Source organism: Neovison vison, chromosome 1 (assembly GCF_020171115.1).
Source record: "Neovison vison isolate M4711 chromosome 1, ASM_NN_V1, whole genome shotgun sequence".
Lineage (NCBI taxonomy): Eukaryota > Metazoa > Chordata > Mammalia > Carnivora > Mustelidae > Neogale > Neogale vison.
The window spans coordinates 58,004,157-58,032,128 of record NC_058091.1 but is presented as its reverse complement, the minus strand read 5'-3'; the positions used below and the strand labels follow the sequence as shown (position 1 = coordinate 58,032,128).

General features: G+C 38.4%; 1 protein-coding gene and 1 non-coding gene across 8 annotated transcripts in view; both read left to right on the top strand.

Moving 5' to 3' along the window:
• UTRN (utrophin) overlaps positions 1–27,972 on the top strand; it is a 510,470-nt gene that overhangs the window by 369,541 nt on the left and 112,957 nt on the right. For all 7 annotated transcript variants that reach the window (XM_044247155.1, XM_044247163.1, XM_044247172.1 and 4 more), the window contains one exon: positions 4,871–5,027. In XM_044247155.1, the coding sequence (XP_044103090.1) occupies positions 4,871–5,027 (157 nt within the window). The remainder of the gene's footprint in view (positions 1–4,870; positions 5,028–27,972) is intronic.
• Positions 19,079–19,182, top strand: LOC122898258. Its single transcript, XR_006382939.1, has one exon. It is a non-coding gene; the product is annotated as a U6 spliceosomal RNA (small nuclear RNA).

Here is a 27,972-nt window from a genome sequence, read left to right as displayed (position 1 = left end):
TATTTAGTTTAGGATTATGTTAATTAAAATCTACTTATCAGCTTAATGATGTTTAATAGAGATTCTTATTAACATATGGTTTCAAAGGCCAGTGAAATTGTAAAATCTAATGAAAACAGAGTTCAAAGATAAAATTCTATCTTTCCTTTCTTTTATGAGACTCTTAAAAATTCAGGGCACCCTTTTAAGAGCCCTTAGAGAAGATTAACCTTTAACATCATGACTACATCTAATGTTATCATATTCTACAATGTCACTGACACCACTTTTAGCCTTAACCAGTTGATTTTGCTAACCATATTGTAAAACTACTAACATTTCCTTTTCTCAAGTTGAATAGAGGAAGATACGGTTCCTCTCTTCTTTCCTTTACCCCCTCTGGTTCAGCAGTTTCTGATGGCACTTTCTGAGAAAGTAGAAATGTTCTGTCTCTGTGCTGTTTGGTGTGGTGGCCACGAGCCACAGGTGGCATACGGAGTGCTTGGAATGTGGTTAGTGCAACTGATGGCATGAATTTTAAAATCTATTTCATTAACTTGAGTTTCAACGGAAATAGCTACATGTCAGTATTGGCAACCATATTGGAAGCATGGCTTTGGTGTTCTTTTCAGCACACACTGAATTCCTCTTTCTCCTAGTCATCTTTATTCCCTTTCTGGGAGCAGAAATAGCTCCTTTTACTATAACTGGTTATTCTTATACTAATAAAGGTATTTGCTTTCTTTATAGCTTGATTTATAATCTATGGGTTTTACCATAAACTAAAAGTAAGTTTCATTTGTCATAAAGATGCCACATTGGACATTTAATTCTGTGCATTCCTTATGCGCCAGGGATGGTATGCATTTGTTCCCTTAATTTGGGTCATTGTATTCTTTGATGGACCTACTTTGCAATTGGATCTTCACTTGTCTATAAATATGTCTGGGCCGTTTCTATCTCCCATCTTAAATGCTGCCCCTAATGAAAGCAGTGGAGTGGAAAGAGTTTACACTTCAGTTTGGATCCCAAATTCATTCCCTAAGCAATTTTTTTTTCTTCTCCGAGCTGTGGTTCCCTCAGAGAACTGTTGTTAGGTTTCTTATATCAGAGCATATTTGGTGAACTTGCCTTTCTTCCACCTTGGTCTCAGGGCTTTTTAGTTTGGAAACCATGTAGTGCCTAATAATCAGTACAAGTGCTCTGTAGATGTTTGTTTGGGGTGAGTAAGTGGAAAGCTGTATTTTATTTTTATATGTGCTCCTGCTGGCTCACTCACTGTTTGCTCTCTTTTTCCTAGCTGTATATTGGGAGAAGGAATAAAAACTTCTTTGAAGAAACATTGAAAAGTAGAGGCTTTAGTTATTTATTCATTTTAGAGAGAGAGTGTGAGCAGGGGGAGGGGCAGAAAGAGGTGGAGAGAAGAATCTCAAGAAGACTCTGTGCTTAGCTTGATGTGGGGCTCAATCTCATGACCCTGAGATCATGACCAGAGCTGAAATCAAGAGTGGGACACAATCTGCTGAGCCACGAGGGTGCCCCAAGACTTTTGCAATTTCAAATAGATATTAATTTACAGTTTCCTCCATGTTATATTTGAATGATAGGATACCATTTTTTATGGGTCCTTACCTTCTACGAAGTTTTTATATAGTTTTAAAAAGAGTGGGTCACTTAAAAATGTGTAGAGGCTTGTAAAATAAATGATTCAGTGTAATGAGAGCTAACTTATATAAAGCACATTCTGTAGTAGAGATCATCCTAGGTTGATACATCCAGTAAAAGTGCACCTACTTTTGCACTTTCAAAAGCCCATGTTCTTGTATCTGAAGAATAAACTGAAACAGTGAGAATTAGGATAATGTAAGTCAGAATGTGAGTGCTCACAGATACGAGTTAGATAAAGAAATGTTCTGAGGATTTGAAAATATGATTGATGACTGACTGGTCGTCTTTAGTTGTGAGGAAGGGGAAGCTTTAAAATGTTCAGAGTAAAATTGAGAAAGTGCAAGTACACCAAAAACAAGTTTAAGGTTTCTACTTACAAAGCATTCAACCCAGTGCCCAAGAAAAGGCTTTCATCTTGAAAGATGAAAGAATTAAATTGAAACTAGAACACTGAAGACTACTATGGAAGCATGCATTTATTTGGGCATATGGTAGTGATCCACTGAACACATAGTTATATTCTACTGGAGAATAACCAGAGCAGATTTTCCAGGCAAAGATTCTGCCAGATCAGCTTGCTTTTTAGGAAGGAAAAAGGAAGATGCAGAGAAGTACATACACCAGTGTTACCTCATTTATTTCAAAGTCACTTCAGTATTTCTTATAAAAAGCATTGCCTTCATCTTTATGAAAAGTCCTGCAGGTGCTGAATGTGATAGATTTCAGTGATTAGTTTCATTATTTTATGCAGTCAGAAGAGTTAATTACATTGGGGGGGAAAACATTTGCATACTCTTCAAAACGATGTGTATGTGTAACCAGATTTCAAAGGAATGTAACACCTGATTTAGTTATTGATTAAAGAGTTAAGCTACAGACATTGAAGAAGCAGGATCAAATAATCTAAAATAAAGGTCAGGTGCTTAAGTGTTTTGCACACAGAGACACTAAAGCACATCTTGATTAACAAAGGTTACTGACATCTAGCTGTCTTTTTTTTTTTTTTTGCATTTAAAAATACTAGAAAGAAATTGCAACACCTCCATCAAATGTATTTATGGCAAAATGATTTGTAACTGGCAGAGTTTTCAGTTAATATAATTGAAATTATTTAGTTCTGCTCTGTGACAAGTAAAATTATTGTTTATCATGGATAGATAATTACATATTTGGCCTAAAATTAATCAATATGAACACAGAAAAGTTGGCACTCATGCAGAATCAGGATCTAATTAAAGCAAAATTTTGTAAAGTGAGGTCAGTCGTACCACCTGTAGAATGAATAGAAAAGATTATAAATGCAAGAGAATAGAACAAACTTTTAATCATAACAATTCTCAAAGAATTATAAAATGCCTCAGACTTCTTTCTGTATTTACAAATAATTTTTTATTATTTTGTATCTAACTTTTTTGAATAAGAGATATAATTTTAGAGTTTGAATAGTTTGTTTTATATTAGCCAGCTGACAACCAAACTATAAATGTGTTGCAAAATAACTGGCCTTTTGTATGTGACCGCAAGTTGGTTCATGGTATTTCAGGGATATGCAGAACTCCATCTTTTTTTTAGTCAAGAACATTGGCTGATAGACCATGGTCACTACTTTATGAACTAGAGATGAGCCAGAGATCAGATTGTTCTTCTGAAAACATTATGAATTTTTAAACAAAGACAGGATATCGTTGAGTGTCTGTTGCTGGAATACCACCTGATGTGATTAATGGGAAAATACTTGTTTGGATTAACTATAGCAGAACTCTAAGCTTTAGGAACAGAGGCTCAAGTCAATCAGATGTCCAAAAAGGAAATTACTGATAAGACTGAAGGACAGTAGTGGCTGTCCCTGGTTGACTGGTCTCTTATTGCTCAGGGAAGGAGCCGTTTTGTGGAAGCGGGGATCATGATGCCAATGTCAAGGTGATAGCTAACTGAGAGGATGGGAAGCCTGGTCTACAGAGACTTCTTGCACCTGAAGTTGCCCCAAATGAGTCATCTTTGGCCATCATGTCTTTAGTCTTTGGAAGTTGGTGTGTAAGAAGGCTTAGGTCTATTTCCATCAGCCCTGCACCTCTCAGCCTGAAAGGTCAAAGTAATTCCATGTTACACAGTGGAGTGCTTAAATCCACTTTCACTGTCTGCCCCTTAGGGCGTGCAGGGTTGAGTAAATGCTGACTTCTAGAGTCCCTGGACTTCTTTCTGACTGATCCCCCTTTTCAGATTAAGCCCATGACGTGTGGGCTTGAGACTGGCTGAGTGGGCTTTCTTCAGGCCCCCAAATTTGTGCTTTTATTTGCATTTCTGTTCTTAAGGGCTTTTACTCTTATCGGAATCTTAAATCGCATAAAAGTGGATTTCCAAAACATGGTTTCCTGCATAGAATGTTCATAATTTAAGAATCTGAAGGTACTTTTCTATACTAAAACCATAAATTGTTATTGAACCACCTTTAGACCAGAGTATGAAGTACTGTAATCGATGACTTTGCCCAGTTGTTTTCTATTCACAGTAGACACTGGTCACAGGCACCAGGCAGTCTTAAGCCAAGTAGCATTCTATCCAAGGAATGGCTAATCGTTTCCCAACTTTTTAGGTAAATATTAGTGACATTCTTTCAGTAAATTATTGAGTTTTAAGAGAAATTAAGACAGTAATTTCCTATCCTAAAAAAAATTAATTCACTCTTTTAGAACTAAAATTACTATGGGCCTGTTGTACATAGTCAATTAGAACATAAATATATAAAAATTAAGTGTTTACTGTGTTTTCAGTAGTAACCCCATCTAATATGTATTATTCCAAATATGTTATATGCATATAGTTGCTTTCTGTTCTTCTCTCAGTCCCTGTCTTCATAAATGTGGATAAAAGAAGAAGAAAATTATATCTGTGTGTGCATATAAGGTATACATAAGCTACTGAAACTTGCTTTTATAATTTTACATTATATCATGGACATTCATCTTGAAAGACTCATGTTTATGCCTTTGTGGAATGTAGTTATCGGTTTTAAATTTTGATAGATATTATTACCATATCTGTATATCTTATCTTCTTCAAAATAACTGTTTCTTTTGGGATTTTTTTTTTTTAAACAAAGAGTCAGCCTCTTTCTGGGATGTGAACATTAGTTAGTCATACAAGGTTATCAGTCTAAGGGAAGATGTATAATATTTGAACTCAATTCAGACTTCTAAATGTGGTCAGTCCTGTCTCTCAACAGGGCCCATTTGGAGGCCAGTGCGGAGAAGTGGAACAGGTTGCTGACGTCTTTAGAAGAACTTATCAAATGGCTAAATATTAAAGATGAAGAGCTTCAAAAGCAAATGCCCATTGGAGGGGATGTCCCAGCCTTACAGCTCCAGTATGATCACTGTAAAGTAAGTTGACCGCATACGGTGGGGATCTTTTTAAATTTTTATATTTTTAAATTTTTGTTTATTTTCAATTAGCCAACATATAAATACATCATTAGTTTTTGATGTAGCATTCCACGATTCATCAGTTGCATGTAACACCCGGTGCTTATCACAACACATGCCCTCCTTAATATCATCACCTGTTGACCCCATTCCTCCACCCTCCACTCCCTTCTATAACCCTCGGTTTGTTTCATTCATTTTGATTTTGTCAAAGTAAATACTTAAAATTCTAGATAAATACCTGAGTTGAAGAAATCAACACAGGATTTCACCCTTACCTCCCATTTCTTTTATTTATTTATTTATTTATAGATTTAATTTATTCGGGAGAGAGAGTGTCAGCAGGGGGAAGGGCCATGGGAGAGGGATAGAATCCTCAAGGAAACTCCCTGGTGAGTGCGGAGCCTGATGTAGGGCACAGTCCCAGAACCCTGAGATCATGACCTGAGCTGGAACCAAGAGTTGGACGCTTAACTGACTGCCTCCCATCCCCCATGTCTAATTGTCAGTATTTAGACACTTAATTTAAGTTACATGTATCATTTCCATTTGTTTCAAATTAATTTATCTCTTCATATTCAATTAAGTTTTTTCAAACATTAAAGATCTCTAAAGCATCCTATTGTTTTTAGAGTATCCTAACACTTATCTAACTTTCTAATAGATTTTAAAGTACTAACATATTCTGTTGGGGACATTTTTTTACTCCAAGTGAGTCTCAAATTCAGAAGGCATAGAGTTATAAAGAATTTCAGATTATCTTGTTTATAAAAATGGAGGTGAAAAAATAAGGACCTGTAGGTGTAAGAATATGGAATAAAGTCTTAAAGCAAATGAGGACCAACATATTTATGTCATTTTATATGTTTTATTTTTCTGAACTTAGATCTTTCTTTGAGTTACATTTTTATTCTGCTCAAATTTCTGTCTCTGTGCAAATTTATACTTTTACTCTGAGAAACAGATATGCTGAAATCTTATCAACGAACATGTTAATTCTTAGAAGTTTGTATTTAAATTCTCTGCCCTACGGACTTTCTGGTTTTTTTTTTTAATATTCTTTCATTCCCATTTGCTCACGTACTGTACATCGACTTGTTCTGCTATATATATATTTTTTACTCTTTACATGCAATGCAAGTTTTCCTTCTAAATCTGTACATTTTAATGTGACATTAGAATTATATTCCCATTGGAAAAGCCACAACAGTAACGCTTGCATCTTCTAAAGGAAGAAAGGAAGATGTCATCTAGGTAATAAATTTGCTTCAAAATGATAAGACCTTGAAATTTGTTTTACTTTGGGCCCTTAGGACTAGGTTGTTCAAATCACCATTTGGGTATATTTTCCCTTTCTACTTGAAAAGAGACTGTCATAGAGAAATAGTTCTAAGATAAGAAAAAAGAAGATAGTGTTGGAATATAACATGCAAAATAATCATAACAACAACAAATAGTGAGGAAGATTTTAAATCATTGGTTTAGGAAAATCATGTTTCTCTTTTTTTCAGCTTTCCTTTCCTTTAATTATTCATACGTGTTTTTTGTGGATTTAGATGATGAAATAGAATAATACAAAGCTCTTCTAATGGAAGCTCTCTGTTAAGGAATAAAATCTGCTTGTGACCATATTCTGCTAGTTTTGATTAAAACCTAATTTTTCAGGCATGAAATGATTTTCCTCTTCTGACCTGAGCAAGTAAAGTGCACATCAGTGTTTCCAGTAAGTGCTGGCTGTGTTCTTTCTTAGCCCTTCTCCGAGCAAGGTCAGCCTGATTTAGGTTGTTTCACGTAGAGTCTTAGAGTGCAGTTGCTCTCCACCAGCCCTTTAGGCCCAGGCATTTAGATAATAAAGATAATACTGATAGTGGTGCTGATGATCCCATTGGTTCATCCATTCAGCAAGTATTTATTGAGTGTGTAATACATGCCAGGCACTATTCTAAGCATTGATGAGTCAACAACAAAGATAATCTTCTTGCCTGAGTCTGTGTAGTATGAGACGGACACCAGACAAGCAAAAAATATATAATATGTTCCATGGTAATAAATGCTATGAAAAAGGTAAAGCAAGGTCAAGGAGAGAGAGAGAGAGAGAGAGAGAGAGAGAGAAGGGAGAGTATAAACAGCAGAGGCACTGTTTTATGTGGAGAAGGTCAGGAAAATGCCATAAAGGAGGTGGTTTTTGAGAGGAGAACCAATGCAAATGTGAGGCAGGGCTAACGCTGCTCCCTGGGGAAGAGAGCGTAGAGGAAATGGGTAGATACACCAGGCCATAGAGGCTGCAGTGTTCTGGTCATATCTGAGGAATAGAATGGATACCAGCGTTGTTGAAACACTTAAGTCAAATAGAGAGGTAGGAACTGAGGTTGGTCTGGAAGCAGGGGAAGGGATGAAATCACACAGGTACTTGAATGTCCTTTGTAAGGGCTTGGCTTTCACTCCAGGGGAGATGGGAAACCGTGGAAGGTTTTGATAATGATAATGCTGTGATTGACTTATATTACACAGATGAGATTATGAAGAATAAAAAATAGAGGGGTTCAGGAATGTATTTCAGTAATCCAAGAGGGGGGATGGTGATGACTTAAACAAAGGTATAAAGGGAGAGGTAGAAAGTAACTGCTTTCTGAATCTGTTTGGGAAGAAGTAACAGGATGTGTTCATGGGTTGGAAATGTGGACTACCTGAGAAAGAGACAGACTTACAGTGGCAGGAATCAGAGGTTTTTGGGCAAAGCAAATGGGACAGTGCCTGGAGGGAGAATGTGGGTCAAGTAGTCAATGGCTTTATAAGAATGAGGACAAATTCTACATGTTTCTATGTTGATGGGAATGATCTTGTAACATGGGAAAAGTTAATGATGCAGCAGGGAGATTACCGGGCAGGAGATGGGATAGGATCCAGGGTATAATTACAGCAGTTGATCTCGGGTAGGAGGGCAATGAGATCATCTGGTCTAACAAAGGTAGGTTTGTAGGTTTGTGCATGGGAACGTTCAGATGTCCTCTTTTGATTGCCTCCATTTTCTCAGTGAAATAAGGAGCTAGGTCATCAACTGAATACAAGAAGAAGGAAGATGATGTGGAGGTTTGGGAAGTGAGGAGGCAGAAAAATATGGTCTAGAGTGGCTGAGTTAAACTAGGAACAGAATGTACAAGAAGACCATGGGGCAGTGCTCATGAATTTTAAGTGAGAACAGCCAATGTGAATGCTTTTCTTTGTCCATGTTGAGTTGCCTCACTGAAGATAAGGAGTTAATTGGAAAGTTGAATTGAACTAAGCACATGGGATGGGGGAAGGGAGGGGCAAGCGGGTTACAGAAATATAAGGGAGCTATGGTAGTGATGGCACATGGAATGTGGGCTGGGGAAAGGGAGATCTGAGGATATCAGAGAGGTGAGGGACAGTAAAGTGATGTTAGAACTCAATGAGTGGGACACAGCAGGGGGGCTGAGACGTCATTGAAATTGGGGACCTGGGGAGGGGCATAAACTATAACGAAGCTGTAGTTGTCGTCAGAGAAGGGGTGCTAGAGGGGGCATTTATTGTTAATGACAATCTCCAGTGTCTTTTTGTGGGAGTGAGTTGCACAGGTAGGGTGGAGAACAGGGTCCTTCGGGAGGAGTAGATACGGAGCTGAGAGGTGGAGTTAGCTGCAAAATCAACTGATTTTTCCAGGACAGTAAAATCACCGGGACCAAGAGAGAGAGCCTGATAACAAAATGATGATTATGAGAAGGAAGGGTGATGGTGGGATAGGATGGGATTGGTGTAGTTTGGAAAAATGGTGTTTTCTTTTCACATTCCTTTTATCTTTTGAGTCTTACACCCTTAGCTGGGGATGAGGGAGAGGAATAGTGTAAATTGGATATAGTTTAGCACTGCTTTCTAAAATTCTAGTGCCTGCTATTGGATTTTTCTTGAGTTATTGTGTGTTTATCACAGCTGCCATCACGTAGCACACTGCATAACCCAGATTACTGCTGAGACATGTTCTTGATCAGCAAGTAGGACTTAATCAAGAGTTTCCCTTTAATGGTCTGTACCTCTTTGAGTTTATATTAGAAAGTTTATGTGAATAGCACTGATTGAGTTTCTGAGTGTGGGGCCAGGGGGCTTCTCCCCTCATTGTTATACCTTCACTGGAAATAATCTTTTGTGGAATTTCATGTTGACTGTAGGTTCTGGAACATGATACTTTATTGTGATCTGTCATGGTCTGCCTTACAATTTATCAATGATCTAAAACTACAGGCTTTCTTACTGTCATCTATTATTAATGTTTTGACACGAGCTACATTTTTAGCTCTGAGAACTGAGCAGCCTCTCATGCCAGAAGTAATTTATGGAAGAGATTTCCAAGTAAAGTTGGTGGAGGTGTGTGTTCGTTTGCGAGGACCTCCATAACAAAACACCGTAGACTGAGTGACAGAAAAGAAATTAATCTTCTCACAATTCTGGAGGCTGGAAGTCCGAGATCAAGGTGTCTACAGGGTTTATTTTTTCTGAGGGCTCTCTCCTTGTCTTGTGGATGGTCGTCTTTTCCCTGTGTCTTCAGCTGGCCTTCCCTCTATGAGTGTCTGGCTTCTAAAACTGCTCAGAATGCACTCTTTTTATAAGAACACCAGTCATATTGGATTAGGGCCGACCCTAATGACCTCATTTAATTTAACTATTTCTTTAAAGACCTTATTTCCAAATGCAGTCACATTCTGCCAAAAGTAACCTTCTTTCCCAACTGTCAAGTATAATGTTTCTAATCACTATACATTATTATAGAGAGGGCAAATCACTATGCATTAGTACTATTAGGGCATTTGTTCGTTTGTTTGTTTGTTTGTTTATTTATTTAAGACTTTTTATTTATTTGACAGAGACAGAGAGAGATCACAAGTAGTCAGAGAGACAGGCGGCTGCGGGGTTGGGGTGGGCTGGGGTGGGCTGGGGAGCAGGCTCCTTGCTGTGCAGAGTGTGATGCTGGGCTTGATCCCAAGACCCTGAGATCATGACCTGAGTGGAAGGCAGAGGCTTAACCCACTGAGCCACCCAGGGATATTAGGACAGTATTTAAAGACACACATCTACCTGTGGTTATTTACCTTTCTTACCAAGCTTTGCCAGCCATAATCATTGAATAAGTCTAACCTCAGTCTTGCCAGTGTTCTAACTTAAATTCTATAAATTATCTGTAATCTGTTCTTACATTTAAAATCCTTTTGGGTGTACATGTGGTTACTCTATTTCAGGACAGCTTTTTCTTTCCATGTCCTTGGAGAATGTCTTTCACCCCCGCCTTCAGCTTTTTTATGAAGGAAAAAAAAAAAAAACCCTTTATTTAGAATTAGAATGATCAATGATTAGAACTGGAAGAGGCCCAAGAAAGAGTTCATTCCTATCCCCTTATTGATAGTGGAAGAAAATGAGAGCCATGGTGTGTTTTGATGAAATCTGAGTTTTCTTCTCTCCTTTCCTTTCTCACTTCCAAAAATCCTTATCATTTGCCCACATGTCTGGTGGTTTCTAGGACAGCAGAGAGACACGGATACACGGAATAGACACAGTCCCTGTCGGCATGGCATTTAGTCAAGTGAGGGCCTGTGCCTGCCCTTCTCAAACTTACAGTCCCGGTTTCTTCCCTGTGTTACTAGAAATCGTTTCCAGCAGGGGTTGTGACTGAGCTGTGCACTGCACATTGCTGTCCCAGATCTTTGGTGTCTGCCCAAATATCCATTTCTCTAAACCCCAATTTCAGTCCCTTGGTGCTAACTCGAGCCTGCTGTCAGTTCTTGTACGCTTTCCTTACTGATCTTTTCTATTTAAGAGATTCTATAACTCTTTTGAATTATAACATGATGACGTTGCTTTAAACAGAACAAAATAAGCTTTAAACTATTTTTTTCACTGGTACATTAGCATTAAATTTAGGTGACTTTTGGTTTTTTTTCTGTTATAATAAACTGGTTTTTTTTCTAACTTCTTGCTATTTTTGGTCTTTAATTTTCATAATAAAGTTTAAAAGATCTCTTTAATTTTAAAGAGCTCTTGCTTTATAGCTTTAAAGTACCTAGTTAGAATCAACCAAAATCAACCCTTAGTTGGCTTGGTACTAATATTAGGCAAGGGGCTTTTTGTTTTGTTTTGTTTTGTTTTGTTTTGATTTTTAAAATTTCCCCATAGAAAGAGTAGGACCTTGTATTTGATTTCTGACTTACATATCTCTTCTTGCAGATAGCTGTCTGGATTACTTTATTTTGAACAATGCAGTACTGTGTTAGACTAATGGGACCTAATAATATCTTCATCCTAAATTAGAATATCTAGCAATTCCCAGATGGATTTTTTTTTAAAGGAGACAAAGAAATTTAACAGTGATTTGTTTACTATTTTGGGAGATATGATCTCATAAATGCAAGTCTTGAATGTCATTGTACACAAGTCTTTCCAAGATCAGCTTAAAAAGCAATATGACATGACTTTCTGTGGTGGTCCAGACACATGCACATTCACAAGATGCATTATAAACCACCCGTGCAGACGTCCCACAAATGAGCACTCAAGTTTTAACATTAAAGTTTCCAGTGGCTTTACATACAAAGGGAAGAACAAAGCTAGCTCTCCACAGGTGGGTGTGGGCTTACTGTGTGCTAGAAAACCACTACGTGACTTAAAAGCTGCTTCCAGGGGCGCCTGGGTGGCTCAGTGGATTAAGCCGCTGCCTTCGGCTCAGGTCATGATCTCGGTGTCCTGGGATCGAGCCCCGCATCGGGCTCTTTGCTTGGCGGGAGCCTGCTTCTCTCTCTCTCTCTCTCTGCCTGACTCTCCGCCTGCTTGTGATCTCTCTCTCTGTCAAATAAATAAATAAAATCTTAAAAAAAAAAAAAAAAAGCCGCTTCCAGGGATGTCAAAGACTTGTGAAGCATTTGAATAAGATAATTCCAAGTAGACATCTGACTATTTTAAATGTCAGCACTTTATCCTCAGCACTTTACGAAGTTGAGTGAAAATCTTTTTCAGCTCTTCCCCTCTGGAGAGTGGTGTATTAGGCTCTATTTGGAGGCACCTTCTGTTGAGACTTTCTATACAAAGTTAGTGAACTAGCGCCTGGACTTAGGTAGACGTGGTTTCGGTTCTCCCCTCCCCCACTTGCTAGCTCTGTGATGCTCTGGAGCAGATTGTCCCATCTCTTCAGTCCTGTTTATGAGCATCAGCGTAGATAAACCACTTAGCCGAGTACATTTAGTAAATGCTCTGTAAACAATGGCTGGTTGGAGTCCTTTAAACCAGGACCTATATTTTCTAGTGTATTTTCTTTTACTTTTTCTGTGTCCAAATTTTTTTTTAAAGATTTTATTTATTTATTTATTTATTTATTTGACAAAGGGAGACACAGCAAGAGAGGGAACAGAAGCAAGAGGAGTGGGAGAGGGAGAAGCAGGCTTCCCGCCAAGCAGGGAGCTTGATGTGGGGCTTGATTCCAGGCTCCGGGATCATGACCTGAGCTGAGGGCAGACGCTTAACAGCTGAGGCAACCAGGTGCCCCTCAAATTTTTAATTTTTCCTCAGATTCATGATGTTTCGGCGATTGCAAGTTCTGACGTCATAACTTACATTTACTATTTTTGCCTATTGATGGCTTCCGAGATAATTTAGACAACTCAGGAAATGGGATGAAATCATTGAAACAACATATTTGAGAATTTATATGAGATAAGATACGAGTCTAGAAACTGCAAGATGATTAATTTCTTGTTCTTAATAAAAGAAAACAGCTTATCATGCAAAGGCCAAGCTCGTAAGACCCATCTGTATGCCCTGCTTTAGTTAACTTATCAAGGGTTTATAGGCAAATGATAAATGTTTAACCATGAATCTAATTACCTTTAAATGCAATGTTTGAATGTTAACATAATCTGTAAGTAAAGAAACAGAATTAATATATATGATCTTACATTTGCATTTGCATTTGCATGACCTTATCCTGGGTCCAGTCTGTTGAAAACAATGTTAAATGTGCAAAGGGCAATAAGGCACAGCCTCTGCACTCCAGTGACACATTTTAATAATTTCTCTTCATAGCAGCTCTGTGCTTGTGGCTGTATCCAGATGGAATATTACATATTTAAATGTCTAGAGAATGGCTCGGAGACTTTTAGTTAGAATGGTTGTGTAAGGTCATGCTTCAGATCACCTTGTCTGCTTAACCATCTAGGAATCATAGGTAAAATGTAACAATCCCCCCCCCCCCGGCAACCGGAAACCAAACATGGCAAAGTTGGTCTCCAGAATGCAGCAGACATTCCATAGACCAGAGACAAAGCAGAAAAGCAAAGTGGTGAGTAGGGTTGATGGTGCTGGGGAAGAGTCCCCGTCCCGGATACAGAGCCAGCAGAAAGCCCCATAGCAGTCTCTGCTTAACATTTCTCTCTTACACGTTGAAATGAGTGACTCACAGATTGCTATTTTTTTCTTGTGTAAAAAAAGTGTCCCAGGAACAGATACTATAAAACATCAATGTATTTTGGACGCTTAATTAAATGTTTATACTTTGGATAAGTAGGATATTTTAACCAGTGACTCAGAACATTGATAGCAACAACAATAATGAATACTTTGTTCAATGTCTTAACAGCACATGCACCTAGGAAGACTCATTAAATAATAATAAAATTAATAATATGTCAAAGGGCTCTGACAGTAAAGCGTTTGGCCATGGGGGTTGGCACACAGTAAGGAGTGGTGCTTATATCCTTCTGTGACTGCTGGGAGTCTGTCTTGATAGTTTTGATCATTTTTGTTTTGTTTAATACTGTCTAGGCTATATGAGTTCTTTTAATTAAATAAAGGTATAATGATACCTATTATTTACCATCTAATAATACTGCCTTGCAGAAGTAGTCCCCCATCACTATCTAGGATTAACTTGTAAAATTAGACAGAGTCACCATCCAATCTTTACAAGTATCAGTTTGTAAGCAATACAATCATACTATTTTTTTCTCACGTGGGTACGTATTTAGTATCCTCAAATATCAAAATAAATTACTACTTTAAAGCATACAGATTTTGGAGGCACTTGGGTGGTTCAGTCATTAAGCGTCTGCCTTTGGCTCAGGTCATGATCCCAGAGTCCAGGGATCGAGCCCTACATCCAGTTCCCTGCTCCACAGGAAGCCTGCTCTCCCTTGCCCTGCTTGTGTTCCCTCTCTCCCTGTCTCTCTCTCTGTCAAAAAATAAATTAAAAAAATTTTTTTTAAGATTTTTTAATTTATTTGACAAAGAGAGATCACAAGAAGGCAGAGAGGCAGGCGGCGGGGGGCGGGGGGAAGCAGGCTCCCTGCTGAGCAGAGAGTCTGATGCAGGGCTCGATCTCAGGACCCTGAGATCATGACCTGAGCTGAAGGCAGAGGCTTAACCCACTGAGCTTCCCAGGTGCCCCGAAAAAATAAATAAAATCTTAAAAATAAAATAAAATAAGATATATAGATTTAAAAAAACACATAGTATTTTTAATGATTTTTAGAGTAAGTGGATATAGTTGAATTTTCCAATTGAATGACCTAAATTTTTCATATGATTTTTTAAGTTTTATAGAAAGTGAGGTCACTTGTATGCAGCTTCGCTTTCTATAATGTGAGATTATCATTCAGTCAACACTTCCTTAGAACATACCTACAATGCACATCGCATTCATTTGTAATGTTAAGGATTTACTTCAAATTACAGGCTTTAGCCTAGATTAAGTCGCAGACGCAGTGTTAGCTATTCACTCTGTGTTTCACTTTCTACAGTGTAAATTCTCAGTTATGTGGGGCCAGTTGTCAGAGCTGTGGCACCCTTTCTCCAATAGAATGCGTGTTTGATTTTAGGAGGAAAATCACCAAAAATAATTGAAATGTCTGATTCTGGTATAATTTTTTGTAGGTTTAGGTCCATGCCCTCAGGGCTCCTCTGTCGTTTACTTAACTCAATTTAATTCCTCTATTCAAACCTCATTATGTAAGAGTCAGGACATTTGTGTCTGAAACTGACTTGCAGAAATACATTTGCAAACTTGCTTAGTTACTAAAGTAACAAAATCGAATATTGTCTTTAAACCAGCAACATGCCACCATGAAATTGAGGCTGGTGTTGTGTGGGATTGTTCTCCCTCCTAAAGTAATCAGAGACTCTACCTGCAAATCTGTAACTTCGAGGTCTGCTGTATGATGAAATTACCAAATACGGGAGACTCACCTTTTCCTAAACTTGATTAAATTAATTTCTAAGCTCCCCCTCCAGGCTTTGGCACCTCTTTGACTTCCTTATTAAATGCAGAGCCCACTAACGACTGTGAGTAAAGCTGTCACTCGCATTCCTTCCCGAAGCAGCAGTTCTAGAAGTGAGGCTACACCTACGGGCCACACTCCATTTAGTTGTCTGCGGCTGACTTACCTCCTAGCCCGACAGGTGTCATTGGGACTTTACTCTGAAGGGCCGTGGAATATCCAAGTTTAGAGGGAAAGGCAAGGCAGCCTTCCAGCTGGCACTGTCTGGTGGTGAAATTGAGAGTGGACCGCAAAGGTAGCAGGAAGGAGAGGTTTGGGAGACCAAGCAGTTACAGTCCATCCCCTGACTATAACAGCCCATTTCCAATGTATTGCCTCTGGGCATAATTAGCCCAGTTTCATTTTTCTACCAGTTTATGTATTCATTCAACAAACTTCTGTGTTGCTACTGGTATTTGCCTCATACTTTGCTAGGCACTGGGCATCTTTCACTTCGCAAGACTAATTTTGCTGTCAGGGATTTCACCATCTGGCCACAGAGACAGGCTTGGAAAAAGTAACTACATTGGATACCAAAAGCTTGATATTGTGAGCATGAGCCCAAGGCCAGGGAAGCCCAGATGAATCAGGATTCTCTGTACTTGGGAAGACTGGGTAAGTCTTCACAAAGCGAGTAGTCTTTGAGCTAAAAAGAGATCTCAGAATAAGAATTCACTGAAGACTATTATCAGAACTCCTGGAAGGAAAATCCTCCAAATTAGTCATGGCATGACTTGGAGTATGCACTAGAGCAAGAGGTGTTGCTTACCTTCCTTTTCAATTTTACTTGAAAGAGGAAAAAAAATACAAGTTCAGTGCCTGATACTGTGCCTGGTAACAGTAGATATTAAATATACTTGCCAAATGAAGGAATACATTTATGTGTGCATGTGTTTTGAAATGTGTCGGGAAGAATACTCTTTTATTACTGTGTGAAGCTTGAGGACTCTTATCTTAGTTTTAACATTCATACTTAGTATTCTGATTCAGGCATCATTTTTTATGTCAATGGGGTGGAACCAAAATGAATTTATATATTAAATGTTAATTTAGGGATGTTAACCAAAACTTTTAAAGCTCTATGAAGGAGATTTTTAAAAAAATTTTGTCTGCATACTAATGAAAAGTAAGCCTGTTTTCTTTCCCTTTTCTCATGTAGTTTTATTAGTGCTATCAAATTTAATGACTCTTCTGCCCTTTTTTGCTGTCATACTATAATGACTTCAGATCCATATATGCTGATTTAGCTTTGAAAGCAAGTTGGGAAAAAAAGTAAATTACATTCTAACAAATTCTCCTTATGTTTGTATCATTTATTTTTTCTGCTTGTATTCTCCAATAAGTAGTTAAGTGTTTCTTTGAAACCAGAAGCTAAGAAAGCCTGCTCTACCAGCAATACTTCTATTCGTTCCAGTGGAGATGCCCTGCATCTAGAGCCCGCTTCCTGGGTGTGTGTTCCAGGCTTTATGGGATTACCTAAAGCTCCACTCTTAGAAGGGCCCCGGACTTGGTTGAATGCTCTGCTGCCGCCATCTTGGAATTTGAACAAGGGGCTCTGCGAATTCTATGGTTAGACATGCTGGCATTAAGAAAACATTAATGTTTATATTTTGACATATGTAAAACAACACTTTTACAATAATGGAAGCCTCTTAAAACTTACTGCAAGCATTCTCTTTGTCACATAAGCCATCCTGAGCCTCCACTCTCACTGTAACTACTTCTGTCTCTGTGTGCTAGCGTCAGCGGCGATGTGACTAGGGATCTATTTTCAGTCCTTCTTTTCCTGTCAGCTCACTAACTGTTGCTCTATTCAGTCTCTTTACTTGACTTCTAGGACTGTGCTAGTTTTCTTCCTACCACCCTGGTAGCTCCTTCTCAATTTCCTCTGCTGGGCCTTCCTTCTTTCCTCAGCCTCCTAAACTTGGGATGCACCAGGGGCCAGGCAGTGCAATTCTCAATGCCCATTCCTTGCTGAACTCATTCTCTGGTGTTATGTGGCTTCTATATGCCAGTCACTACTGAATTTATATATCTTTACATGTCATCTCTACTTGGGTATCTGATAGACATCTCCAACTTAGTAAGTCCAGACTGAATTCCTGAACTTGCTGCTCAAAATCATTCTCCCCGATCTTCCCCCATTTCAGTGGAAAGAATTCTATTGTTGCTTAGATAAAAAATTAAATAATCACCTTCAATCTAATCTTTCTCTTATATTCCCTCCATTAGAAAATCTTGTTGGTTCCATGTTCTGGTTACCATCTATTAGGAGCTATAATTATCAGTCTCTGTTACTCTTTTTTTTATAGAGTTTATTTATTAATTTGACAGAGAGAGACACAGGGAGGGAAGGAACACAAGCAGGGGGAGGGGGAGAAGGAGAAGCAGGCCTCCCACTGAGTGGGGAGCCTGATGTGGGGCTCGATACCAGGACCCCAGGATCATGACCTGAGCTGAAGGCAGATGCTTAACAACTGAGCCACCCAGGTGCCCCTGTGTTATTGCTAATACAGTGGCCAGAGTGTTCCTATTTCAAGGAATCAGAACTCTGTAGTCGTTTCTTATTTAATTCAGAATAAAAACCACTGTCCTCAGAATGGTCCACAAGACCCTACATGGTGTGACCTACCTCCCACTCACACCTTGCTCACCTCATTCTTACAATTTTCTCTCATGAAGTCTGGTTTCAGCCACACTGGCCCCTAGCTGTGTCTTCACCATGTTGTCTTCTGTATTTAGAATGCTCTTTCCCATCTATCCACATGATTAACTCCTCTGTTCTCAAATGTTTCTCCTGTGGTACCTCCCCAATGAAGTCTACACCAGTCAAAACTCCCTTCCCAGTGCCCCTAATCTCTGTTACCCTGTTCTACTTTTTTCTTTCTCTGTAACATCTATCATCCTCTAACGTAATTACTTATTTATTTTCTGTTGTCTCTTTGTCTGTGCCTGACACATTAGATAATCAATATTCGTTGAATGTTAAATGAATGATATATACCCAGAGATAACATGTCCTTTGATATGATTGTTCCTTTTTTTTCTTTCTTCAGCTCTCTGTAATCCTTTTTTATTCACTCATGTTCAAAAGAATATCCCCTTTTGAATATATTTCTACTTTGAATAGCTGAATCTTTAATAAAGATTAGCTGACAGAAATATAAGTAGCACTATTTCCTCAAGAGCTAGAAATAATTTCAATTATATGACATACTTGAAGTTGTAAGAAAATTGATCAACACCATTATACTCTGCATTTTAGTATGATAGCCTGTTAAGAGGTTACCTTCTTTCTGTTTTAATATTACCTAAATTATTCAGATCAGGAGTTGGGAAGATTTTTGTTAAGGGGGAAAGAATTGCCGTATCTCTAATTGTTGAGATAGCTTTTAAAATGTAGTTTATTTTACCCTCAGGTACTGACTGTTGCTGGGTTCTCTCTTGTGTAGAGATTTGACACCTTGAAAGCAGGATGGGTTAAGACTCCTCACAGACACAGGCAGTACCTTAAACACAGGGAATGCCTCATTCAGTAACTCTGTTGTCATGTGTTAATATGTTTAGAATAAATCTAGCTTCAGAGAGGTCGTGTGGGAAACATAATGAGCAAGTTTCATGGTTGTTATAGATATAAAAGCTGTGCTCCTAAAATATGTTTGTAATTACTAATAATGCCATTCTTTAAAAGTAGTAATTTGTGCCTGCTTCGGCAATACCTCTACTAAAACTGGAATGATACACAGAAGGTTGGCTAGGCCTCTGTGCAAGAGGACATGTAAATTCGTAAAATGCTCCAGATTCTTTCAAAAAATTAAAAATAGAGCTACCATATGATCCAGTAATTCTACTTTTGGGTAATTATCTGAAGACATTGAAAACATCATTTTGAAGACATATGTATGCCTGTGTTCATGTACAATAACCAAGATATGGAATCAACCTAAGTGTCCATTAGTAATGAGGATGTTGTATATATACAATGGGATGTCACTCACCCATAAAAAGTGAATTAAATCTTCCTATTTGTGACAACATGAATGGACCTAGAGGGTATTATGCTAAACAAAATAAGTTAGACAGAAAAAGACAAATACTATATGATCTCACATGTGGGGTCTAAAAACAGAATGAATGAATAAACAAAACAAAACAGAAACAGACTCATAGGTACAGTAAACTCTTGGTTACCTGAGTGGGGAGGGGTTGTTGGGTGGGTGAAATAACAGGAAGGCAACTAAGAGGTATGAACTCAGAGTTACAAAATGAACAAGTCATGAGTATATAATGTACAGCATAAGGGATATAGTCAATAATACAGTAATATCTTTGTGTGATGATGAAATGGTAACTAGACTTCTTATGGGGGTCATTTTGTAATATATAAAATATCAAATCACTAAGATAAATACCTGATATGAATGGGATGGTCCATGTCTATTATACTTCAATAAAAAATGAAAAATAAATTAACGTAATAATTTGTTCAATGATAAATGAGCTAGATTCCATTTAGTATTCCTTTAAGAGTATAATTTTAAATTATGAAACTAATATCATTACAGATTTTATAAAATAACAAAAAATTGGCCTTCAGTTTACCACTGTAACACAATCATTTTCATTTTGCATGAATATTTTCTTTTTGCATATTTATCTTTCACACAGTTTTAATAGGGGACATAGTTTTTATTCTGTCTTTTTTGCTTAAATATACATCATGTCTGTTTCTTCATGTTGCTATGTAGTCATTATCATAGTAATTTTTCAAGGTTACATAATGGTCCCTAGTGTGGCCATACCCTAGTGAGCCTAAATATTTTCCAGGTGTTAGAAATTTAAATTGCTTTCAAATTTTTAAAATCATAAATAACTTTATAATGAAAACTTTTGTGTTTGTAGCTTTTTCTGGATCATTTTCCTAGGATATATTCTCAAAGGTGAAATTCTTGCTTCACACAATATGAACATAGTAATGAGTCTTGATGTATTGCCAACCGACTTTCCCAAGTGATTGAACCAATTTTCCGCCTCTAGCAATGTCTGAAAGTGAAGTTTCACTGCGCCCTTGCCTGTGATTTCTCATTCCCTGCCTCTTTCCTTGAACCTTGTATTGTTACCATTAAAATGCTAGTATCCCATAACAGGGTGGAAATTCAGAAAGCAGTTTTGGGATGTCAGATGTCTGATTCTGTTTTTCTCTCAAAGAGAAAGGAGAGAATTGGTTGAATGTATTTGATTTAGTTGTACATTGAAGGATTGGGAAAAAGATAATACATTGTTGGGCTGATCAGTTGAGGAACTTTGGTATTTATATCAAATTAGTGTATGTGACATAATCTGGCTATCCATTTTTGCCATCACAGAGCTTCACTTTGCTGTTTTAGTGTGTGATAAATTGGTTCACAGGAAGACACTATATTTATATGTTTGTTTTCTAAAATCTAAAGTGACTCAAGAAACTTGCAACCTAGTTTTATACTTTCCAAACAATTTCACTTAATGTTGGAGGATAACATGATTCCATTTTTCTTAGAATTAAATAATTTATCCTTTAATAGAGTTAAATTCTGTTGTTCTTACTAATGGAGGATTGGATACCTCCATCCAATCTGGTAAACTGGTAACTGGTCATCCAAAGCTGGTAAAGCAGCTAGTACTTTCCTCCACAAGTGATGGTGAATAGAGGCTGTGGGAAGAAGACTGCTGAGAAAGCACACAGATATTGTGTCAAGAAATAACTTTTTCAGGGCACTTGAGTGGCTTAGTTGGTTAGGCGTCTGCCTTTGGCTCGGGGTATGATCCCACAGTCCTAGGATTGAGCCCCACTTTGGGCTCCCTGCTTGGCAGGGTGTCTGCTTGCTTGTCCCTCTGCCTAGTGCTCTCCCTGCTTGTGCTCTCTCTCTCTCTCACTCCCGTTCTATCTCAAATGAATAAATAAAATCTCTAAACAAACAAACAAACAAAAAACAACCAACCAAAACAACTTCTTCTGTGAGGGGCTAACGGAGATGACCCCTTCCCTCTTCTGCTGCTCAGGGTTATTCCACTTACTCCACGTTGCTTCCTTTGCAGACAAGCTTTGTATGGCTTCTCCCATTTCTTGGGAGTTCTCCTTCCTTGATTCTGGATTACACAGGAAATGAAAAAGGAACACTTGGCATATTCTAGGAGCAGAAATAAAGACTTTGAGACTATTAGGGTATTTAATAGTTGAAGTTAGAGAGCAAGGAAGGTCCAGATCTTTTTTTTTTTTAATTTTTAAGATTTTATTTATTCATTTGACAGAGAGAGAGAGATCACAAGTATGCAGAGAGGCAGGCAGAGAGAGAGGAGGAAGCAGGCTCCCTGCCGAGCAGAGAGCCCGATGCGGGGCTTGATTCCAGAACCCTGAGATCATGACCTGAGCCAAAGGCAGAGGCTTTAACCCACTGAGCCACCCAGGCACCCTGGAAGATCCAGATGTTGGTAGGAAGTTTAGAATTTGTTCCAAGTGCAACAAAGCTATTAGAGGGTTTTAAGCAAGAGAGCCAAAGGATCTGCTTTATCTGTAATTCTAATATTGGTCTAGAAAACTTTAGGAAAAGTGCATCTCAGTGAACTTTGGCATTTGGTATCCAGGCAATTTGGATGATGGGTTTAAAGAAAGGAAAGGAGCCATGTGTTCCTTAATGCAGAGGGGATGACACCCACGTGTGTGCCTCTCTTCTCCCCTTTTCTCCCCTTGGTCAGGGCAGTGTGGCAGGTTGCTAGTTAAGGACAGAAGGGGATTTCAGGAATTCCTCTCCTCCCTCCAGGTTTTCTCAGACCTTGTTTTCACATCAAGTGATTTTCAAGGTCCGGCCCATGTCAGTGCTCCAGGAGTAACTGATATTACTGCTCTTTGCTTGGCAGCAACTCAGACACTCCAGTGAACCAAGGCCAAGTTCATGATGAAAATGAATAGTGGATTGACTTGAGAGACTTTCAGACATAAGCCATCTGAGTCACTTCGTTATGCAGACAGTCCCTGACGTAACGATGGTAGACTTACAGCTTTTCAACCTTATGATGGGACAAAAGTCATAAGAATTCAGTAGGAACTGTACTTCAGATTTTGAACTTCGGTCATTTCCAGGGCTAGCATTAAGCAGGATGTCCCCTCTTGTGATACTGGGCAGGAGCAGCCACAGTTCCCAGACCCACACAGTCACAAGGGTCAACGACCGATGCTACTGACAACCATTCTCTCTCCAGGCAGCCATCCTGGTTTTCACTTTCAGTACAGCGTTTAATGAATGACACGCGCTCTCCAACTTTATTCTAAAGTAGGCTTTGTGTTAGATGATTTTGCTTAGTTGTCGGCTAATGTAAGCGTTCTGAGTGCCTTTCAGGTAGGCTAAGCTAACCTATGATGTTTGGTAGGTTAGGTGTCTTCAGTACATTTTTGACTTATGATATTTTCAGCGTTCAGTGGGGTATCCTCATCATAAGTGAAGGAAGAGCTGTACCTTCTTATCGCTTAATCCCCCGTCCTTCCCAGTTATAGCAGGTGGGGAGAAGTGTTCCTAGACATTGCAAGAACATATTGAGAATCTCTTTTTAGGCCTTTAAAATTGAATAAGGAGCAATGAACTCTGACACTCTTGAGTGCCTGACACACCAGTAAGCTGCCGAACAGTAAGTACCCTGAGTCTGAAAGGGGGCAGTGAAGTGACAGGAAAGGTGGGCTCTGCTAAGTGGCATCTTGGGTTTGCAGAAATTCTGTTAAGAATGAAAACACTGAGATTTTTCTGGTTAAGCTCTGCTATTGGAATCAGGTCTTCACTAATCTGACGTTCCAGGCTTCCTTTAGTTTAAATGAGATGGAGAAGCTGCTTAACGAGGAAAACAATGGGAGACTAGATTACTTCACCTCTTTATTCTGTTTCCTTGAGTTGCTTTCCCCTTAATTACCTTTAATCTAATTCTACTTTCTTTCTCAACACACAGTTGCTTGTGCCCCTTCCACCTCCCTCCATCTTCTCGATATTTCCTCATGTCCTGTTTGTTCTTCTCTCAAAGATTTGTGGCCCTTAACATATGGTGACCAGCATTCTCTTCTCTTTAGACTAAGTTTCCTGAGGATTGGGATCATGGCTTATTAATTACCATTTTCTCTTATGCTTGGCATATTTCCTTTAGATTATATGAATTTAATATGTTTTAAAATTTTTTATTTTGGTGGAAATCTTTGTTGGAAAATTCTGTCATATACCCTTATGCCACTTTAGGATGAGAGGGACATTGAACATTTTCTTATGGCCATGGGACAATCATTGTGGTCTCCAGTTACTATTCTTGACTTCTGCGATATCTGAAACCATATTTCCTTATATTAAAAACTTCAGAGCCTGCAACTTTTCAAATAGAGTTTCAATTTTAGTTTTTGAAGTTATTTTGTATCTTCTTCCTTGTTACAACTGATCTGGTCTACTGCTTATAGGGTGAAGTTTGATTTGGCAAGAGTCTCATGGTGCTGGCTTGGCAGGGGGATTGAGGTCTTTGAACTATTTGTTAGAATGGAAAGGCCTTGAGTCAGTAAGGGAGCTAGATGTCTACTGTATAAAGAAGTATGTGGTTACTACCAACCAATAATACTTGCTTCCTTCTACCTTTCATGATTCAAAACATTTTTATAGAAGCAGTCACCACCATTCTTTGTTTCCCCAGCTCTGACAGTGCCAGCCTGCCAAGCCAGGCAGCACTCCCCTCAGGACCTTTGCACTTGCCGTTCCGTCTTCCTGATTGCTCTTTTGCCAGATATTCTTAGGGTTGGCTCCCTCACTTCCTTCAGCTGTTTCTTCAAATATCACTGTCTTTTAGATGCCTTCCATGATGACTTACATAAAATATTACCAAACTACATACATCCCCCAGCGTTCCCTTTCCCCTTTATCCTTTGTGGTAGATTGTTATAATAATGAATCATGATTCTCTGTATCTCAGCCCCTATGCTGAGGATCACTGCTGTTCCCCTCTCCAAGAAATCCATTGCACTTGCCCATTCTCTTGATTCTATGCTGGGCCTCATGACTTGCTTTAAACAGAATGTGGCAGAAGCGTAGATTCTAGAGCTGTACTGTTTGATGTGGTAACTCTTAGCTAGCCCTATGTGACCACTTAAATTAAAATTAAATTAATTACAATTAGATAAAATTTAAAATCTAGTTCTTCAGTTCAGTTAGTCATATCTCAGGTACCAAATGTTGCATGCCACCAGTGGTTACCATATAAGACAGCATGGTTTTAGAGCATTTTTATAAGTGCAGGAAGTTTGATTAGACATTGGGCTGTTCTAGAGTCTATGTCTTAAGAGATTTTGCAGCTTTCAGTCTACTCTTTGGGAACACTAATTACCAGGCTTCAAAGAAGCCCAGTCCAACCAACAGGGCATTTAGAGACCATATAGTGGGAAATTGTGGTATTTCAGCCAGTGGTGCACAATATTTTCTGGACACATGAATGAACCCATTTTAGACTTGCAATCCCAGTTAAATGACAGCTGACTATAACTGCAGGAGTAATCTCTTCTTTGGATTTGCCAATCCAAAGAATTTTGAATAGTAAGTTATCATTGTTTTAAGCTGATACATTTCAGGTGGATTTGATGCACTGTAATAATAACAGATTCCCCCTTCAGTTTAATGACTCCAGTAGCTTTGAAACTATGCTCTATATAGTTACCTCATGGATTAGGATATGGAAAAAAAAGAGAAAGATGGAGTGTGCCCATACCACACCTTTCAGTGAAATCTGTTATTTGTTTATCTAGGGAGGAAAAAAAAAAAGATTTTTTGCTATTAATTCAACAGTAATCAACAATAAGTATTGACTAGCTGATAATTAGTTAATAGGAAGGAGTGCCTGGCTGGCTCAATGGGTAGAGCATGGGACTCTTGATCACATGTTGTAAATTTAAGCCCCATGTTGGGTGTAAGGATTACTTACAAATAAAATCTTTTTAAGAATATCTTTGATAATTAGATTATTGGAGAAAACTACTTTTGCCTTAAAAAATTATTTACTTAAGAATTTGCAAAGTATATAGTTCAAGTAATCCAGAGCTAACTGGAATCCAGTAATTTAGGATATCTAATTTAGGGTAATCACATGTGGGAGACTTTGTTCTATTTTGCTCCTCCCTATTTTGGAATTCTATCTAGTATTTAATCTGAAAGCATTCCTTCATTTATTCCTTATTCCCTAAGCATTTGTTGTGTACTTTCTATATATGTCTAGGCAAGCACTGAAGAGGATTTCAAATGAATAGATGTGAGCCTTATCCTAGAAGAACTGCAATATAATGGTGGGGATAGATGCATGGTCACAATACATCAGGATGATCTATGCTAGAGAAATAGGAAGTGCTCTGGAAACTCTGAGGGGGAACATACTGAACATATGCAATGAGCTACTCCTTTGTGGATGGGTGGATGGGTGGGCATAGAGATTAGACAAAAACAGATTACCTTGGGAACTTTTTTGGGAGAAAGAACAGGATTACTATTTTATTTTAATAGTAACTTTATTGAGATACTATCCACACAGCATAAAATATCAAAAAACAGTTCAGTAGCTGTTGGTATAATCTCAGAATTGTTCAGCCATCATCACTATCTAGATTTAGAACATTATCCCAAAAAGAAATCCCATACCCACGAGCCATTACTCCCCCATTCTTCCCCCAACCATCCATCCCTAAGCAACCACTGTTCTACCATGTGATTCTATAACCTTATCCCTTTTGGCATTTCATAGTAATGGGCTTCTATGTCTGGCATATTTCATTTACATAACATTTGCAAAGTTCCTCCATGTTGGAGCATGGATCAATATTTCATTCATTTGTATTGCTGAATAAGACTTTCATTATATGGGTATACAGCATTTTTTTTTTTTTATCTGTTCACCAGTTGATGTTTGGGTTGTCCACATTCTGGCGATAGTGAATAATATTGGTATGAACATTCATATATGAGTTTTTATGTAGACATTACTTTCAGTTCTCTTGGGTAAGTTACCCAGAAGTGGAATTGCTGGGTTATGTGGTAACCCTGTGTTTAACATTTCAAGAAACTGTTGGATTGTTTTTCAAAGTGGCTGCACCATTTTATCATTCCACCTGCAGTATATAAGGGTTCCAACTTCTTCACATCATTGCCAATACTTGTTATTGCCTGAGAACAGAATTGTTTTGAATGAAAATATAAAGTCATTAAAATAGAAAAATTCCTTTTAGATTATGTTATACTCACGAAGGCAGCCCATATGTAAGTCATGTGATATTGGAACCTGAAGCTGAATGCCTTTTGTAGCTCTGTATACAAAACAACTCTGTTAGGGTCTAATTATCTTATCATTAATGTTCACCAGGTGGTTAGGAAATGCTGGCTTTCTTTTATGTCTAATTGAGAGGTAAACGGTGGTGAAATGATTATATGTCTAATACTGTTGAAAGTTAAACCCATTTCTGACATACAATTAAATGTAATTAAAATAGGACAAATTGAATAATAAAATTAAATTTACAAAATATTGTATGAAATGTATGTTCTTCTGTAGGATATTTAGTTGGTGAGCAGCATTAGGGCTTGAGCCCCACATTTTTACGTAGTTGGCGTGGTTCCCACGTGCCCGCACTTGCCTCTTCTACTTCCCTCCCTTGGCATATCAAAGGAGTTCACGAGACATTCCCCTGCCAACGTCCTTTGCAGAGAGATTGTTGTAAAAAGTGCTGAAGTTTCATGTGGTTAGGAAGGAAAATAGATTCTCCAGTCCTGTGGGGCATTCTCACACTCAGATTCATTTTTCATGAATCTGAGAGACCTGACAATGATACTGTAAAAAACGGGGATGTAGACTGGACAGTCATAGCCCCCTGCTATCTTGTCCTGCTCTCCCGTGGCTTCCCAGTGCCCATGACAGGTTGTCTCACATGCTCGGTTAGGATTTCATACAGTGGTTTTTGTGACCTGATATCTGCTCAGCTCTTTGGCACTAAATGTTTAAGTTAAGTGCACTAAAAGTGCACATACCATCACATTCCCTTGTTCTTCTGCTAGTGTTTAGTTTCCTCTTTTGGAAGTACTTTCCTCTCTTTACAAGACACTGTTTAGACACCACCTCCACAAAGAAGCATTTCCGAGCCCCCTAGTTCTACCAGGTCCCAAAGCACTGATGTCGGGTGCCTCATTTACCACAGTGAAAAACAAAAAACAAACAAACAAACAAAAACAGAACATGTCCTCAGCCTTGTAGAGCTTATCTTTTATCTGAGAGAAACAGGTGAGAAACAATAACCATAATAACTAGATGCCTACTTTGCTTAGTAGAAGATGATGGGAAATGTAGCGGATGGGAGAGGTGAATTCTACATTAAATAGCATGGGTGGGTGGGCTTCACTGAGAAGGCCTCTTGGGAGGAAGAATATGCCATGTGGATATCTGAGGAAAAAGCCTTCTAGGCAGAGTAAACAGCAGCCAGTGAATCTCCCATCACAAGAGCATCTGTGTTAAATTGGTAAAATTCCAGCCGTCAAGAAGTTGACTGGCTAGTGTTCCCAAGTATCCTTTCT